This window comes from Pocillopora verrucosa, chromosome 6, assembly GCF_036669915.1.
Source record: "Pocillopora verrucosa isolate sample1 chromosome 6, ASM3666991v2, whole genome shotgun sequence".
Taxonomy (NCBI): domain Eukaryota; kingdom Metazoa; phylum Cnidaria; class Anthozoa; order Scleractinia; family Pocilloporidae; genus Pocillopora; species Pocillopora verrucosa.
In genome coordinates this window covers 11,645,958-11,660,219 of record NC_089317.1, presented here as the reverse complement: position 1 = coordinate 11,660,219, position 14,262 = coordinate 11,645,958, and the positions used below count along the sequence as shown (strand labels likewise).

The following is a 14,262-nucleotide window of genomic DNA, read 5'->3' as shown; positions in this document are numbered from 1 at the left end:
TCACTTGCTTCCGGGGGAGAAACCGCATCCGACGGAGTAAACTTAGTTTGGACGCGAAGGACTTCGCTACAATTGCAGCATGTTCTGACCAGGACATCTTATTGTCCACCTATACCCCAGGAAGTCGTTCCGAGGTTGTCCAGTTTATGGTCTTGTTACCAAGATGCAGAGCTGTTGCTTGTCTTTTATTATCAAACGACACTTGCGCACTGAACTTACTCAAGTCTATATTCGGATATCTTGCTTTGAAGTCGTTCCAACCTTTTGCCTCAGTTTTATCTGCAATTTTATTCGCTTCACCTGATATTCACCACGCAAACATTTTTATTGCTTTTATAGTCAAAATGGTTGTGTTCACAATTATTGCAGATTAAAATGAACATACGGTTAGCTTCAGAGAACCTCTCGGGGGGCGGCAGCGAAAAATGTAAACATTTAAAGCTGGTGAGCTGCGCTCTTCTTACCTGATGGTTTAATTTGAAGCGAACTGGATAAATCTCTATATTCGATTCCAAAGGCACTGCAACTTTAAAGATAACTCCTGAAAGTATTTATTCACTCAAAAGCCTTGGTCAAGCTCTTCAAGATACATTGAAGAGTGAAAGAGTGAAGGTTACGGTGAAGAAGTTTCAGTAAAAGAGTCGGCTAAAGAAGCTGGGGTGTCTGAAGAAGACACAAAGCTTTGGCTGATGAAGCAACCCATCTGGCAGATTTATTTGCCTGCCCCAAGGCATTTTTCGTGACCAGATTTTGATGTTGAATCTCCAAATGCAGTTCATCAAGCTGATCTTCTTTTCCATCCCCGTGGTCTTTAAGTATGCATAGACAGTTATTAATTTTGCAAGCAGATTCAAGGCTACGGAACCTCTCCCCTCAAAGGATTCTACTAAGGTCGCAAGAGCTTTTCAGGCAATTTACAAGCGTTGACCACTGGGATGGCCAAAAGTTCTTCAGGTTGATCCTGGGCGTGAATTCATGGGCGATATCACAAGAGAGATTCAAGAGATGGCAATGTAACCTCAAAAGGTTACCTAAGAGAATGAGCGGACAATTCGAACACACACAGTGATCTTTATTGTTTTTAGATGATAGCGCTGAGACGAAATTTGCTTGATGAGAGTAGCGGTTGAGATTGCGTGCGTATGGTTCGAACTAAAAGAAAATACAACAGAAACTAAGCTAAAAAAAATGCCTTGAGAAATGTATCATTAACCCAACTAAAAATGAAGCGATCGCACGGAAAACTAAATACGTGAACCATACCAATAATGCATAAGGTAAACAACGTAAATGTAAAAGAAATAGAGACTTACTTTGGTATAGCTCCTAACGGTAGCAAATAGCTCGTAGCGATTATCTAGCAGCGACGATTTAGCAGCGATGATTTTTTAGAAATGATTTTGTAGCGATAATTGAATAGAATCTTTACACGTGTCCTTAAATGAGAATTGATCGAAGATAACAAACTTATTGTGTAATAATCATTAACTAATGAAAGACTTATTGACAGAAATGAACCAGAGAAAAAACGATAATAAGATGTGTATTAGCGTTTTGAAACCAACAGGCAAAGCATGATGTAAGGATAAGGAGAGGAAATGTGAGCTATTATAGGGATCAAGGAATCGTTGAGCGATTTAATCGAACTTTAGGTGAACGTCTCTTTACTTTCCAATACAGTCAAGCGATGAACTTCAAATCTTCAGAGAGATCAACCGAATGGATGAAGAGGCTTCCAGAAGTTGTTTCAGCTTTGAATAGCGAAGTGAACAGGCTGACTGGAAAGAAACCTGTCAACGTAATCAAAGGCAAGTCGGTTGACGCAAAGAGTTCAACTTCTTATTAAAAACCTGTTGGCTCAAGCGAAAAGAGATTAGATTCTTCAAAGAATGTAAGATATTTCTATGCCGCTGCTTAGCTGGTAGGTGGTCAATGGCGATCCACAGATCCCGTTTGGGCTCCGGAAGTCTATAGTATCGAGAAATCAATTAAGAATAAAGATTAACCAGTTCTTTAATATCTAAAAGATGGACGAAAGCGTGGAGTCCTTCGAGTGGAACTACGGATTTTTCCGCCTGGAACTGAGTTGCCTTCTGAAGGAATTCGTTAATTTGAAAAAAATTGTTAAAAATAAGTTTCTGAATAGACCCAGTCTTACCAATCCAAATGACAACGACGATGAAGCAAACAAGAAGTATGTTAATGAAAAAATAGAAACAATCGATTTATCCTCTTTTTCGTTAAAGCATGAAGGCAGAAATTACTTCATGGAGACATTCATCAGGGAAAAAGCTGGTTTCACGCAGACCACAACTCAAACAGTCAGATACTTCATCAAAATAAACTTTGTGTCACTTTCGATCAATCAGGATTGAATAACGCAACACAAAACAGAAAATTTCACTCACGCAAAGGACATTTTTTCGAAAAACAACTGAAGACACTTTTTCCATTTTTATGATCTTCCTTTTATCATTAATCTTTTCATCTCAAGTGTCTTTAGCGTTATCAAGATCAGTAAAGGAAGTACAAGAGGTACAAAAATTTACACTAGAAACTGTTTATTTGGAAATAGAGGCTTTTTTCTTCCCCTTGGAAAAGATAAATGTTGTAATTGGAGGAGTAAGAGCAAACATAAAAACAAGTGCATTATTCATTACGGTTGGAAATAACTCAAAATAATTCGTTGTAAACAGAGAAGTTTTAGAACAAGATCTACTCATTAATGTTAAGCCTTCTGCTTGATTTAAGACAAAAGAATATCCATCAAAAGTAAGAGATTGGAAAATTGTTGGCTGTCACTGGAATGGAGGAAATGGAGATGATGTAATAATTAATTCTTCTTTCTGGTGTAACGGGGAAAAAACCTGTCAACTTTACTGCAAAATGATATATTTCTAGAAAACCACGCGCATTCTCCATAAGAAGATACAACATTGATACTGATCCTGACATATAAAATCTCAGGAAAACATATATAAGAAGCCACACGCATGAAATATTCACACAAACATTCAACAAGAGTACCCTTTCAGCGAACGACGACAAGAGGACCATTCAAGATAATAATATTTATACCCTCTTCAGAACTTACGATTGAGACAATCTCAAAAATCTCAAGTTGCCTTTGAAATCAAGCTTGATTTCAAAATGTACTAGAACTGTTTCCTTTTTTTAATCAACCTTGATTTCATGGTTGATTTCATGAGTTTCCTTTGAAATCAAGGTTGATATCAAAAAGTGCCAGAAACCCCTTTTTCATGCTACTCGTAGAGACGCTCGTAATTTGCAAAATTATTGCCGTTTCAAATGTTTGGAGTATCAATCCGAACGGTTTAAAACCTCTGTACTACTATAGTTTCAACTTTAAAATAGTCAAAATCTAACTTATCAAGGTATTAATTCAATACGATAGCAGTTTGCTTAAAAGACTATTTTGCATGATTCGGCCGTCACGCTTGCAAAATCACCAAAAGTTTAAGGTCACTATGGCAAAGGAAGATAACAAGTGCAAGGTTATTTCATATGTCTATGCTTTCTAACATCTCAGTAAAACAAATCGACCAGATTTTTCAATTGACTGGTCTGGACTTGATAAATATCAACCAAAAAAGGTAGACTACTCTCGATCAACTTCAAAAGCTGACCAACAGGTGTTTTTGAATAAATTAGAGCGAACCCCCAGATAAACACATACCAAAATTGACACGCTTTTCAACCCTCTCAGATATAACACAATTTAGACATATAAACGACTTTTTGCTGTGTACATTGTGCTAACAGGGGTAAGCTTGTCGACTTTTGAAAGTTTCGTGTCGCAAGAGGTAAAAGAAGGGCCATTCGCTGCTTTGAATATTGACACCTTTGTAAGCTTGTCGACTTTTGAAAGTTTCGTGTCGCAAGAGGTAAAAGAAGGGCCATTCGCTGCCTTGAATATTGACACCTTTGAAAACTTTATTTTTAAGTATTTCCAGAAAACAGTGTAGTTTTATTCACCTAGCACTAAATATAGTTTAATGGACAAAGTTTTAGGGATAAATTTGTTCTGATGCGAAATGCCCCACACTGCTCTTACAGAGATTACCATTCAACTAGTGTTTGGGGCGTTCTCTAAGATATGATTACGTTATTTGGAGTTACTTCAGCCCAGACATAATATTAATTTAACTGGCCTTTCCTAGCCTTAAACTCAAAAGTTTAGGGCTAGGAAAAGCAAGTTAAATTCATATTAACATTAATATTAATTTGAAAATTGCATATAAAGTGACTGCACCTTTTAAATTTACAATTTAAATGGTATGAAAAAAGTGGAAAAAAAGTAAAAAAATTAACGGTTTCTTTCAGGCTGATGCGCTCTTTTTTTCTACGCAAACGGCAAAGGGTAATTCTAGAAGCATAAAATAAACAGCCGACTCGGAATGAAAACGTCTGTGCTCCATAAGAATAAATAACAAAAGCTAAACACTCAAACTGTCTAACTACACAGACTTAATTGTGTTACTTGCTGTTTGGGAAAATTTGCATTTCTGTACGCTTAGTGACATGAAACAAAACAAGATCAATTCATCAGCGGCACTGATGCAGAAATGTAGGGCTTCTAAATTAATCGAATCAATAATTTTTTAGAATCTTCTCAGAAATGCTATTAAACTTAATAAGCCGTGAACATGATGTGACGGTTACCTGCTCAAAAAATGTAAGGTCACCCATGAAGCATAATACTGGAAGAACTCAAGTCCGAAGCCGCCGCTTAATAGTTTCGGTTTCCGTGCTCAGTAGATTGCCATAATCGGTAGTTTTTGATGGAAATCAATCTTTTTAAATCTTGCATGTGATCCAATCACACGACAAGTGACATTTAGTAATTTATTTTTCCAGTGGTGAAACGATTGGGCATAATTGAGGAACGGTCCATTTGTCCGTTTGATGCGATAAAATTCAAGGCTTAATTCTTGGAACACTTTTAAGAGAGCAACTTACCTGAGTAGCGAATCACAAATACAAATGTAATGAAATGTGGGACGATTACAAACTTCATTCCAGCCAGTTCAAGACACCGAGTGAATAAAAAAGCAATGAGAATTGCTTTCACACTCCAAGTCCCGTCGTCATCAAGTTTATTTCCTCCTCCGTGACAGAGCAAAGATTAAGTGATGTTATTACCCACAATGCTCTCGGCTCTAAATCATCCCAGAGATCGCGCGAATTAAATTTCACATGGTTTTCGCCTGACGTCTCTGCATTTGATAAACAAACTAAGATAGCAGAGAGCAAAGGGAAACGAATGAAGAATTGAGGATGACATTGTGTGGCTAAAGCGCTGAACGGTCAAAGTTGTAAGAATACTATTTACACACCATGTGTGTGCAATAGAAATAACAGACGGCGTACGTCCCAGTTTCCAGAGACACTTTTTAAGGAAAATTGGCCGTATGTCGGCCTCAAAAAAATCATCTAATTCTTCTTTTCATTTTAAAATCATTATTCGTTTACTGCATACACCAAGGGAAGGAAAATACGGAAAAGTGAATTTTTAGTCATATATGTACTTTTACGTTTTAAGACAACTGGTCATTTGAAGGTACATCACGCGCTATTGGAGGGAGATGGCAAAGAATTAAGTTCTCACCACTTGGATGGTTCGGGTATATCGTGGGGTAGCACATGGGAGCCTTTGATTACTCCGTGGCATGACGTCAGTCATACTATGAGGTTTTAGTTTGGAAGGAAAATTCACAAATTCACTCCTTGCTAGGAAGGTGAGATGGTTGGTGTAGCGTGCGAGCTTGCTCGAGCAACGCTCATGTCGACGACTCAACCTTAGGGCTGGGCGCCCATATATCCGGTAAATTTTGTGGAAAAGGTTGTGGTTATTCATCGTGGTGAATAACAACAAAAGGTAAGTTTTTCGTTTGTCTTTTTTTTTTTCTTTCTTTCTTTTTCTTTTTTCTTTCTTGCAGAAACTTACCAAGACCGGAAAACCAAAAAACAGTGCCGAACCCGCCAACGAGTTCAAAGCCACTGCGGTTTTACCTTATGTTAAAGGTCTATCCGAACAGCTTCGCCGTTGCCTGCAACAACAAGGCGTACGCGCTATATTCAAGTCGGGGACTACGCTAAGATCTCGGTTAGTACGACCAAAAGACGCTGTCGACCCGGCTAAACAAGATGGTGTAGTTTACAGGATTCCCTGTGAATGCGGCAAGGTGTACATCGGAGAGACTGGAAGACCTATGCAAGACAGAATTAAGGAGTACGATCGAGACATTTGTACCGTTGCATTTATGTCCTCTCATTGCAGATATGTCCTCAGACGTAATGTGATAGAGTGGCCAATCATATCCTGTGATCTATCGAGCGACACGCGGCTTGGGACTGGTTAAGAGACTCCGTTGTAGTTATGTCTTCAAGCAAAAGTACTTATTCGAGGGGGTCGGGATAAGTGGAAAATTTGACCAGTATTTTCCGGTAACTGATCTCAGGAAAACATGCTGTTCGCATGATCACTGCGAACCGGATCATTGGCCTCTCACATTATTTTCTTTGAAGTTCTATCGTTCCTTCGTTAGCGCCGTGTGATCGCATCGTTGTTATAGCCTGAACGTGGAAGAATAACTTGCTACGTAAATAACAAAGCGACTTTCGACCAAAAGATGCGTTATTGTTCAAGCTTTATTTGCAGTCTTGCTTTATTTACTGTCCTCATTATTCGACTTGCGACTCCATTGACAACATTTTACACACAAGCTAAGACAAAAGCACAATGTGGCGTCATATCACAATTGTTTTGTTTTGTCTAATAGTTGAAGATCATAGATTACGGTTCGTCGGCATTAAATTATATATTTTTGACGCTTCGCTGATCTGCCGGAGGTGAGATCGACTGAGAGGTCAAAGTTGTGATAATTTGTCTGCGTCGCGTCACGAAGTCTTCCTTGAATCACAGAAGTTTGGCCTTTGGTTGTTTATTTTGAATATTGTAGGTTTTTGCTGTATCGCACTAAACCCTCCGTAAAAATTTGAAGTAGTAGATTGTGATGCGATTTTATTGCGGTCCCGCTGATTTTAGCTGTTCTTTTTTTAGTACTGTTTCTAGATCATCGTTGGATTTATTGCACGTTTGGGTGGATTTGTCATAATTTACCCCGTTTATGACAAATTCACACAATGATCCAATCGAAAATCGGGGTAAAGTTGGCTATGGCAAGTCAGTAGGATATATTCCACCTAAAGAATGAATTTCACAGAATTTATCCCGTTTTTCTAGAATTCGCTGATCAAATGGAAAATCTGAGTAAAGATGGTATATGGGAACTTAGCGTGTTGGCCACTTGCGGATGAATTCGTAGAATTTATCCCGTTTTTCTAGAATTCGTTGAAAAAAATGGAAAATCGGGTTAAAGATTGGATATGGTAACTTGGGATCCTTTTTATTTGGAGGATGAATTCTCAGATTTTACCCCGTTTTTTGCCAAATTCACTGAAAAAAAAATGGAAATTCGGGGTAAAGATAGCATATGGGAACTTCGAGTATTATTCACTTGTAACATGAATGCTCAGAAATTTACCCCGTTTTTCTCGAATTTACTGATCGAATGGTAAATCGGGGTAAAGATGGCATATGGCAACTTAACGTGTTAGCCACTTGCCGATGAATTCGCAGAATTAATCCCGTTTCTCTAGAATTCATTGAAAAAAAATGGAGAATCGGGTTGAAGATTGGATATGGCAACTTGGGATCTATTCAATTTGGAGGATGAATTCTTAGATTTTACCCTGTTTTTCTAGAATTTGTTGAAAAAAATGGAAATTCGGGGTAAAGATTTTTTTTTTTAAATCTGACTGTCACAATATTTTTATTTATTTTTTATTTATTTATTTATTTTTTAATACAAAAACAACTATATTACTTTAATTACAGCTATATTATTTACATCACGGCTACAGAAAATAACTTACAGTACAGTTACATCTATAGCTACATTACTTACGTTTTTTGTTTTTTACAAATACGTACGTTACAGTGCAATACAATATTTAAAACAATATACTGTTTGAAGAGCGACTAAACATTGGATATATCACAAGTCCAAAATAGGTGAATGAGAGTCTCTTTATCACTTTTACAAAAAGTGCACTGCTAATTGTCCCTGAGGTTTACCTTGGTAAGAAAAGTGTTGGTGGCTAGTCTTCTGTGCAGTAGCTTAAATTGAAAAACAATCAATTTTGTGATTTTTGTGCATAGAAAAGGAGTTCTGTAAACTGCCTTCCAGTCGACATTATCTGGTGTTTCGAGCATACATTCTGTTGCTCGTCAGAATTTTATATGTTAGTCTTTTTGGTTTTGTCGTCTTTAGGAAGGTGTCGAAGGTAGTTTCGTATGCAGTATTACAGCTGTTGAAGTTAGCTTCATTGTTTTTTTGTAAGGCCTTAACAGCCGAAAAGATGCCTTGAAAAGAAGGAAGTTTGTTTTAATGTCGTAAAGCTCTTTAAAATCAGAGAAAGATAGGAAACTATTCGCATCATTCATCAAATGGCCCACTGTTTTAACTCCCTTTACAGACCATGAACGATAGTATACAGGTTTGTTACCGACACGTATAAGAGAGTTATGCCATAGACTTTGTGCCTTTAGCTGATCAATGGAGGAGACATTAGTTTCAAGTGAGATTTCTGACCAGATGTGGAGTATTTCTGAAGTAAAGGCCTCTGCAGTTTATATAGTTTTTAACAGATCTTGTTTATTAAGGTTGGTACGAAAAAAAATTCGACACCACCTAGATTTTGTAATTCATAGTCAAACAAAAGTTTCCATTTTCCTTGATTTTCCCATTTAAAATCTTTGTCGGGTCTGAGATGTGTTTCGTTTCGAATATTCGCACCGATCCACAAAGCTTCAGTTTTCTTGCTATTCAATCGGAGACCAGAAATCTCGCTGAAAAAGTCTAATATTTGTTTGGAGGTTGTTAGAGAGGCGGGCGATCCATCTAAAATAAGGGTAGTATCATCCGCGTATTGACTGATTTTTACTTCTTGTTCGTTTATTTTTATGCCCTTAATGTTTTTATTTGCCGTTTTGTTTCGGCTAGTATTTCTACACAGAGAATAAAGAGATACGGAGAGAGAGGGCAGCCTTGTCTTACCCCCCTTTCAAGTTTGAAGAAGTTGCTAGACCAACTGTTGTTAAGAATGCAGCTTTCTGTGTTATGGTAAAAGAGCTTGATCCAGTTGATAGCAGATTGCCCAAAATTGTAACACTGTAAAGTTTTTGGAAGAAAAGACCATTCTACCGTGTCGAAGGCCTTTTCAAAGTCGAGAAAAAGTAGAAGTCCTGGAATGAATCACAAATCGGGGTTAAGATAGCGTATGGGTACTTCGGCTATTATCCACTTGTAGTATGAATGCTCAGAATTTACCTCGTTTTTCTAAAATTCACCGATCAAATGGAAAATCGGGGTGAATATGGCATATGGGAACTGAGGGTATTAGCCACTTGGGGGACGAATTCTTAAAATTCATACCGTTTTTCTGGAATTCATTGAAAAAAAAAATGGAAAATCGGGTTAAAGATTGGATTTGGCACCCTAGGATCAATTCCACTTGAAGGACGAATTCTCAGAATTTACCCCGCTTTTCTAGAATTCACTAAGAACATAAACTTCTTTTAAAATTTGTAATTTTTTCTATCTTTCATTTTTAACTAAGACTAGCGAGCCGCACAAAGAAACACTTTTTGTAGTTGTAAGCTTCTCGTTTATTTCGGACGCGTTTCGTCTCTAATTGAGACTTCTTTGGGGAATAACTACAATTAAAGAGGAAGAATATATTATATAGCACGTTGTTGTGCCTAAGTTTTGAATTTCTATGGACGTTAATAATAACTGAAAGCGGGCGTTATAAAAAACTCCTAATTACAATTAAGTTATTGCGTATCGCTTTATTTTGGGGGGCTAACGATAAGCGCTAATCGTAGAATTTCACCGCTGAAAAAAGTCATGGAAAATAGGGGTAAAGATGGCATATGAGAACTTAGGGTATTATCTAGTTGTAGCGTGAATTCTCAGAATGTACCCCGTTTTTCTAGAATTTACTGAAAAAAAAATGGAAAATCGGGTAAAGATAGGATATGGCAAGTCAGTAGGATAAACATGATAAATTCCACTTGGAGGAAGCATTTTCAGAATGTGCCCCGTTTTTCTATAATTCATCCAAAAAAAATGGAAAATCGGGGTAAAGTAGATTAGATGTGGCAGGTCAATAGAATATATTCCACTTGGAGGATGAGTTACTAGAATTCACCCCGTTTTTCTATAATTCCTTGAAAAAAAAATTGCAAAACCAGAGTAAAGATGGCATTTGGGAACTTGTAGCATGGATTCTCAGGGTTTACCCTCTTTTTCTCGAATTAATTCATTAAAAAAAGGAAAATCGGGGTAAAGATAAGATATGACAACTTAGGATATACTCCACTTACGCTATAAATTCTTATAACTTACCCCGTTTTTCTGGAATTCATTGAAATAAAAATAGAAGACCGGGTTGAAGATTGGATATGGAAACTTAAAATGTATTCCACTTACGGGACGAATTCTCAGAATTAACCCCCTTTTTCTGGAATTAATTAGAAAAAAAAATGGAAAATTAGGGATGTCCCGAGTTATAATTTATTTCAGTTTTAAGATGAATGGACACAATTTAGCCCGTTTTCAGAATTCATTGAAAAATTCATTCGGCACGTTAGAATACATTCTTTTATGAGATGAATTTTTTTTTTAGAATTCTCTGAAAATAATGGAAAATCGGGTAAAGATTACATATAACAAGTTGGGATATGTTTCACTTGTAGGATGAATTGTCCTTTTTTTACCCCATTTTTTACAGAATTCTTGGAAAAAAAGCAAAAAACCGGGACAAAGATTGAATGTGACATGTTAGGATGTATTCCACTTAAAGGATGAATACTCAGATTTTACCCCATTTTTCCAGAATTTACTCAAGAAACGGAAAATCGGGGTGAAGATTGACTATGAAAAGCTATGATGTATCCTACATGTGGGATTAATTGTAAGATTTAACCTTATTTGTCTCTAATAAACGAAAAAAAAAAATGGAAAATAAGGGTAAAGATTTGATATGGCAAAATTGGAAACTCGGAGTGAAGGATGGCATATGGGAGCTAAGGGTATTATGAACTCTCAGAGTTTACCCTGTTTTTCTAGAACTAATTCATTCAAACAAAGAAAATTGGGGTAAAGATTTGACATGACAACTAAGGTTATATTCCACTTGCGTGATGAATTGTCAGAACTTATCCCGTTTTTCTAGAATTCATTGAACAAATGGAAAATCAGGGTAAAGATTGAATATTGCAAGTTATGATATTAACCACTCGAATTGTCGCGATTTACCCCGTTTTTCTAAAGTTAATTGAACAAATCGGGGTAAAGATTGGATATAGAAAAGTTGTGATATTATCTACTTGTAGGATGAATTGTCACAATTAACCACGTGTTTCTAGAGTTGATTGAGAAAATGGAAAATTGCGGTGAAGATTGGATTTAGTATGTTAAGATATATTCTACTCGCTGGATAAATTGTCAGAATTTATTTCATTTTTTGAGAATTTCCACATTCAATGAAAGCTTACCCTCGGGTGAGTTCAATAATTTTAGCCGGTACACTGTAGAATCCCCTGCACAAAGCCTGGGGATTACTCGACAAATATCACTGAGTCTGAGGAGATTATTTTGCTGGAAAAGAGAATGTAGCCTTCCCTATAAAATATCAGTTTACCAGTCTGCAAGGTTTGGTGTTATGTTTTACCACTGTGATCTGATTGTTGAAAAGGTCTGCATATTCCTCACACCCTTGGAATTTAAGTCAGTTTAGCGTTAAAAATGTTTTCAGGCAATGAGAAATTTCCCCAGAAGTCGCTGTATACACAGATGCATGTGCATACATTGACGGCAAACTATTGATTTATCTTTGCGTTATAAGCAAAGTGAACATCTACGTAGAGGCCCACGGGTACTATTCACCGTCAGATAAAACTTTGTAACAGAATAATTAAAGGGTTGAGTGCAAAAGAAGCCCTTGGTGACTTGGGATGAACTACTATCATCTCATTCCAACATGGTGTCTGTTTACTTGTGGAACCAATGGAGAACTTGACATGACATCAAGAGTCACTTAGTAGGGCGTAACAAAAGAAAAATCTATGTAAGCAAAGGACAAGTTTTAAGTTTCTCTTCCAAATATTTAATGTCTTTCGATAACATTGACGTACTATTACGGCTGTCCTAAACAAGATCATTAAGCTCACGTAAAAATAAAAAAAGAAACAACATACATTAAATTTATAATACTGATAAATCACGTGTACCTTTTTATTTAATTGATTATTAGTATTAAAGTATAAAATAAACCTCTTGGCAATGTAAGATAACTGACTAAACTTATTAGTGAAATCTTACATTGTCAAGAGAGGCGTGAAAATGATAGTTATTCACTATCACTTCTTTTCCTTGATCTACCGCTTGCTTTTCTTGGTGGGGCACAACCGGGCCGCGTCTCGTCGGGCATTCGGCACGTACGTGGCCAAACCCTCTACACTTGTGACACCGAACTGGAATAAAAATATAAATGAGAAAATTACAGACAAGCACAATGCTGTTGCAGTCCAAATAAGAGGGAAGGGAAGTTTTCCAGAAAAATGTCCTCTAACTTTAACCTCTCTGAGTAGAGCCGGAAAAAAACACAAAGTCCCAATTAAAAGTCCTGCCTCAGGTGAGCATCATCTGGCCTCACCTTAGACTCAAACGATAAAACCTTTTGGGTCAGGGTTAGACAAAAGGGAATCTTTTGGCGCCAGACACACCAACAGTCGTGTATACATTTATTATTCGTCTTCATGAAATACCTGTACCAGAATTTTGACCGTTCCTACAATGCTTTCTCCTCCTATCTTTCACAAGATTTTGATGTTGCCATAGCTATCGAATTAAAACTGTAAGATTTGTCTCCTTCAACCAAAGTGTTTCCTCTAGATATTTGAGCGAGATATATATGATTAAACACAACACTTCATCTACACATTCACTACAATCGTGTGCTGTGTGTAATCTTATCATTTAAGGGTCACTTGGAAAGACGCCCCAAGCGACTTGTTAGACATGCCATTGAAATGGGACCTTTTACAGTCAGTCAACACTTGCTTAATGCTTGGTTTTACACTTACCTCTTCTCTTATCTCTTCCTCTGTTAATATCATCCCGAGTCCTTTCTTTTGCCGTTACGCCCACTCTTCCCCTCTCTAACTCCGCGCCTCTCATCTCTTGACGTCTCTCTCTTTTTCTTCCTAACCTTTTTACCCTCTCCTGTTGCGCTTTCCATTCCCTTTCTCTTTTTCTTCGTTCTTCTCTCTTTCTTTGTTCTTCTCTCTTTATTTGTTCCTCTCTTTTCGTTTGCTCTTCACCTTTTCTTTTTTCTTCTCTTCCTCTTTCCAGTTCCTCTTCCATAACTATTTCCCTTTCAAGCTAGTCCATGTTTATGACATGCTCTTCAAACATAAGAAATGTATCACTCAGTAATAACAATATACAACAACAATTTACGAAGCTGTTTAGCCCTAGGCCTCTGTGGTTTAATCTTTCCTTCAAAATCCGTAAAAATGACCGTTCAATGATGGCCTTTGTCAAAAATATCACCACCAATGTTCACACTAGAGATACAATAAAGCTCACCCTGGAATATGCACATGAACCATTAAAGAGAGTACCTCTTTCCGTGCCAATATTCTTTGATATGCGTGACATCTAAGTCATCGATAATTAATTTTTAAGTAATGTTAAAAGTGACAAAACAGTAGTTTGATTGCTTTTTAGGGATGAAATGCACCAGTACTTCACTACACCAGAAACCCTCATCTGGAGTTGTGTGTAATTCATAACAGTCTTGTTCACTGCTTTTAATTCATGATAGGCGATAAACCTCCGAGCAATTTCAAGGACTCCCTTAGAACATTTAATTTAAAAGTGACGATTTCCTGTTGAGTTGTTAGGGTAGCCAGAATTCTGTTCTATTCTGAAAGTATAGAAAACCTTCTCAGGATAGCAGAGAAGAAAATTGGTTTATCTCACCACGTGATCCTCCATCTCGGGCCATGGTGGCCAACTCAGCAAAAATTGATCAACAATTCTATTTTAAAGAGAACGAGAGAATATGGGTAGTTATCAGTTTGCTCGGCTCCCAGGCATATAAAGA

The 14,262-nt window shown here is 37.1% G+C and overlaps 2 protein-coding genes across 4 annotated transcripts in view; both read right to left on the bottom strand.

Annotated features, from left to right (window-relative positions):
• LOC131779864 (proto-oncogene tyrosine-protein kinase receptor Ret-like) overlaps positions 1–5,116 on the bottom strand; it is a 36,368-nt gene extending 31,252 nt beyond the window's left edge. For all 3 annotated transcript variants that reach the window (XM_066168399.1, XM_066168401.1, XM_066168400.1), the window contains exon 1: positions 4,981–5,116. In XM_066168399.1, coding sequence (XP_066024496.1) covers positions 4,981–5,038 — 58 coding nt within the window. In that variant the 5' untranslated portion in view covers positions 5,039–5,116. The remainder of the gene's footprint in view (positions 1–4,980) is intronic.
• Positions 5,117–12,458: 7,342 nt separating this feature from the next.
• On the bottom strand, positions 12,459–13,517 carry LOC136281863 (putative uncharacterized protein DDB_G0271982). The gene is made up of 2 exons (XM_066168902.1): positions 13,238–13,517; positions 12,459–12,625 (listed from the first exon to the last, which is right to left on the bottom strand). Exons 1-2 carry the CDS (start codon positions 13,515–13,517, stop codon positions 12,459–12,461), a joined length of 447 nt encoding a protein of 148 aa, XP_066024999.1.
• Between the last annotated feature and the right edge of the window lie 745 nt (positions 13,518–14,262).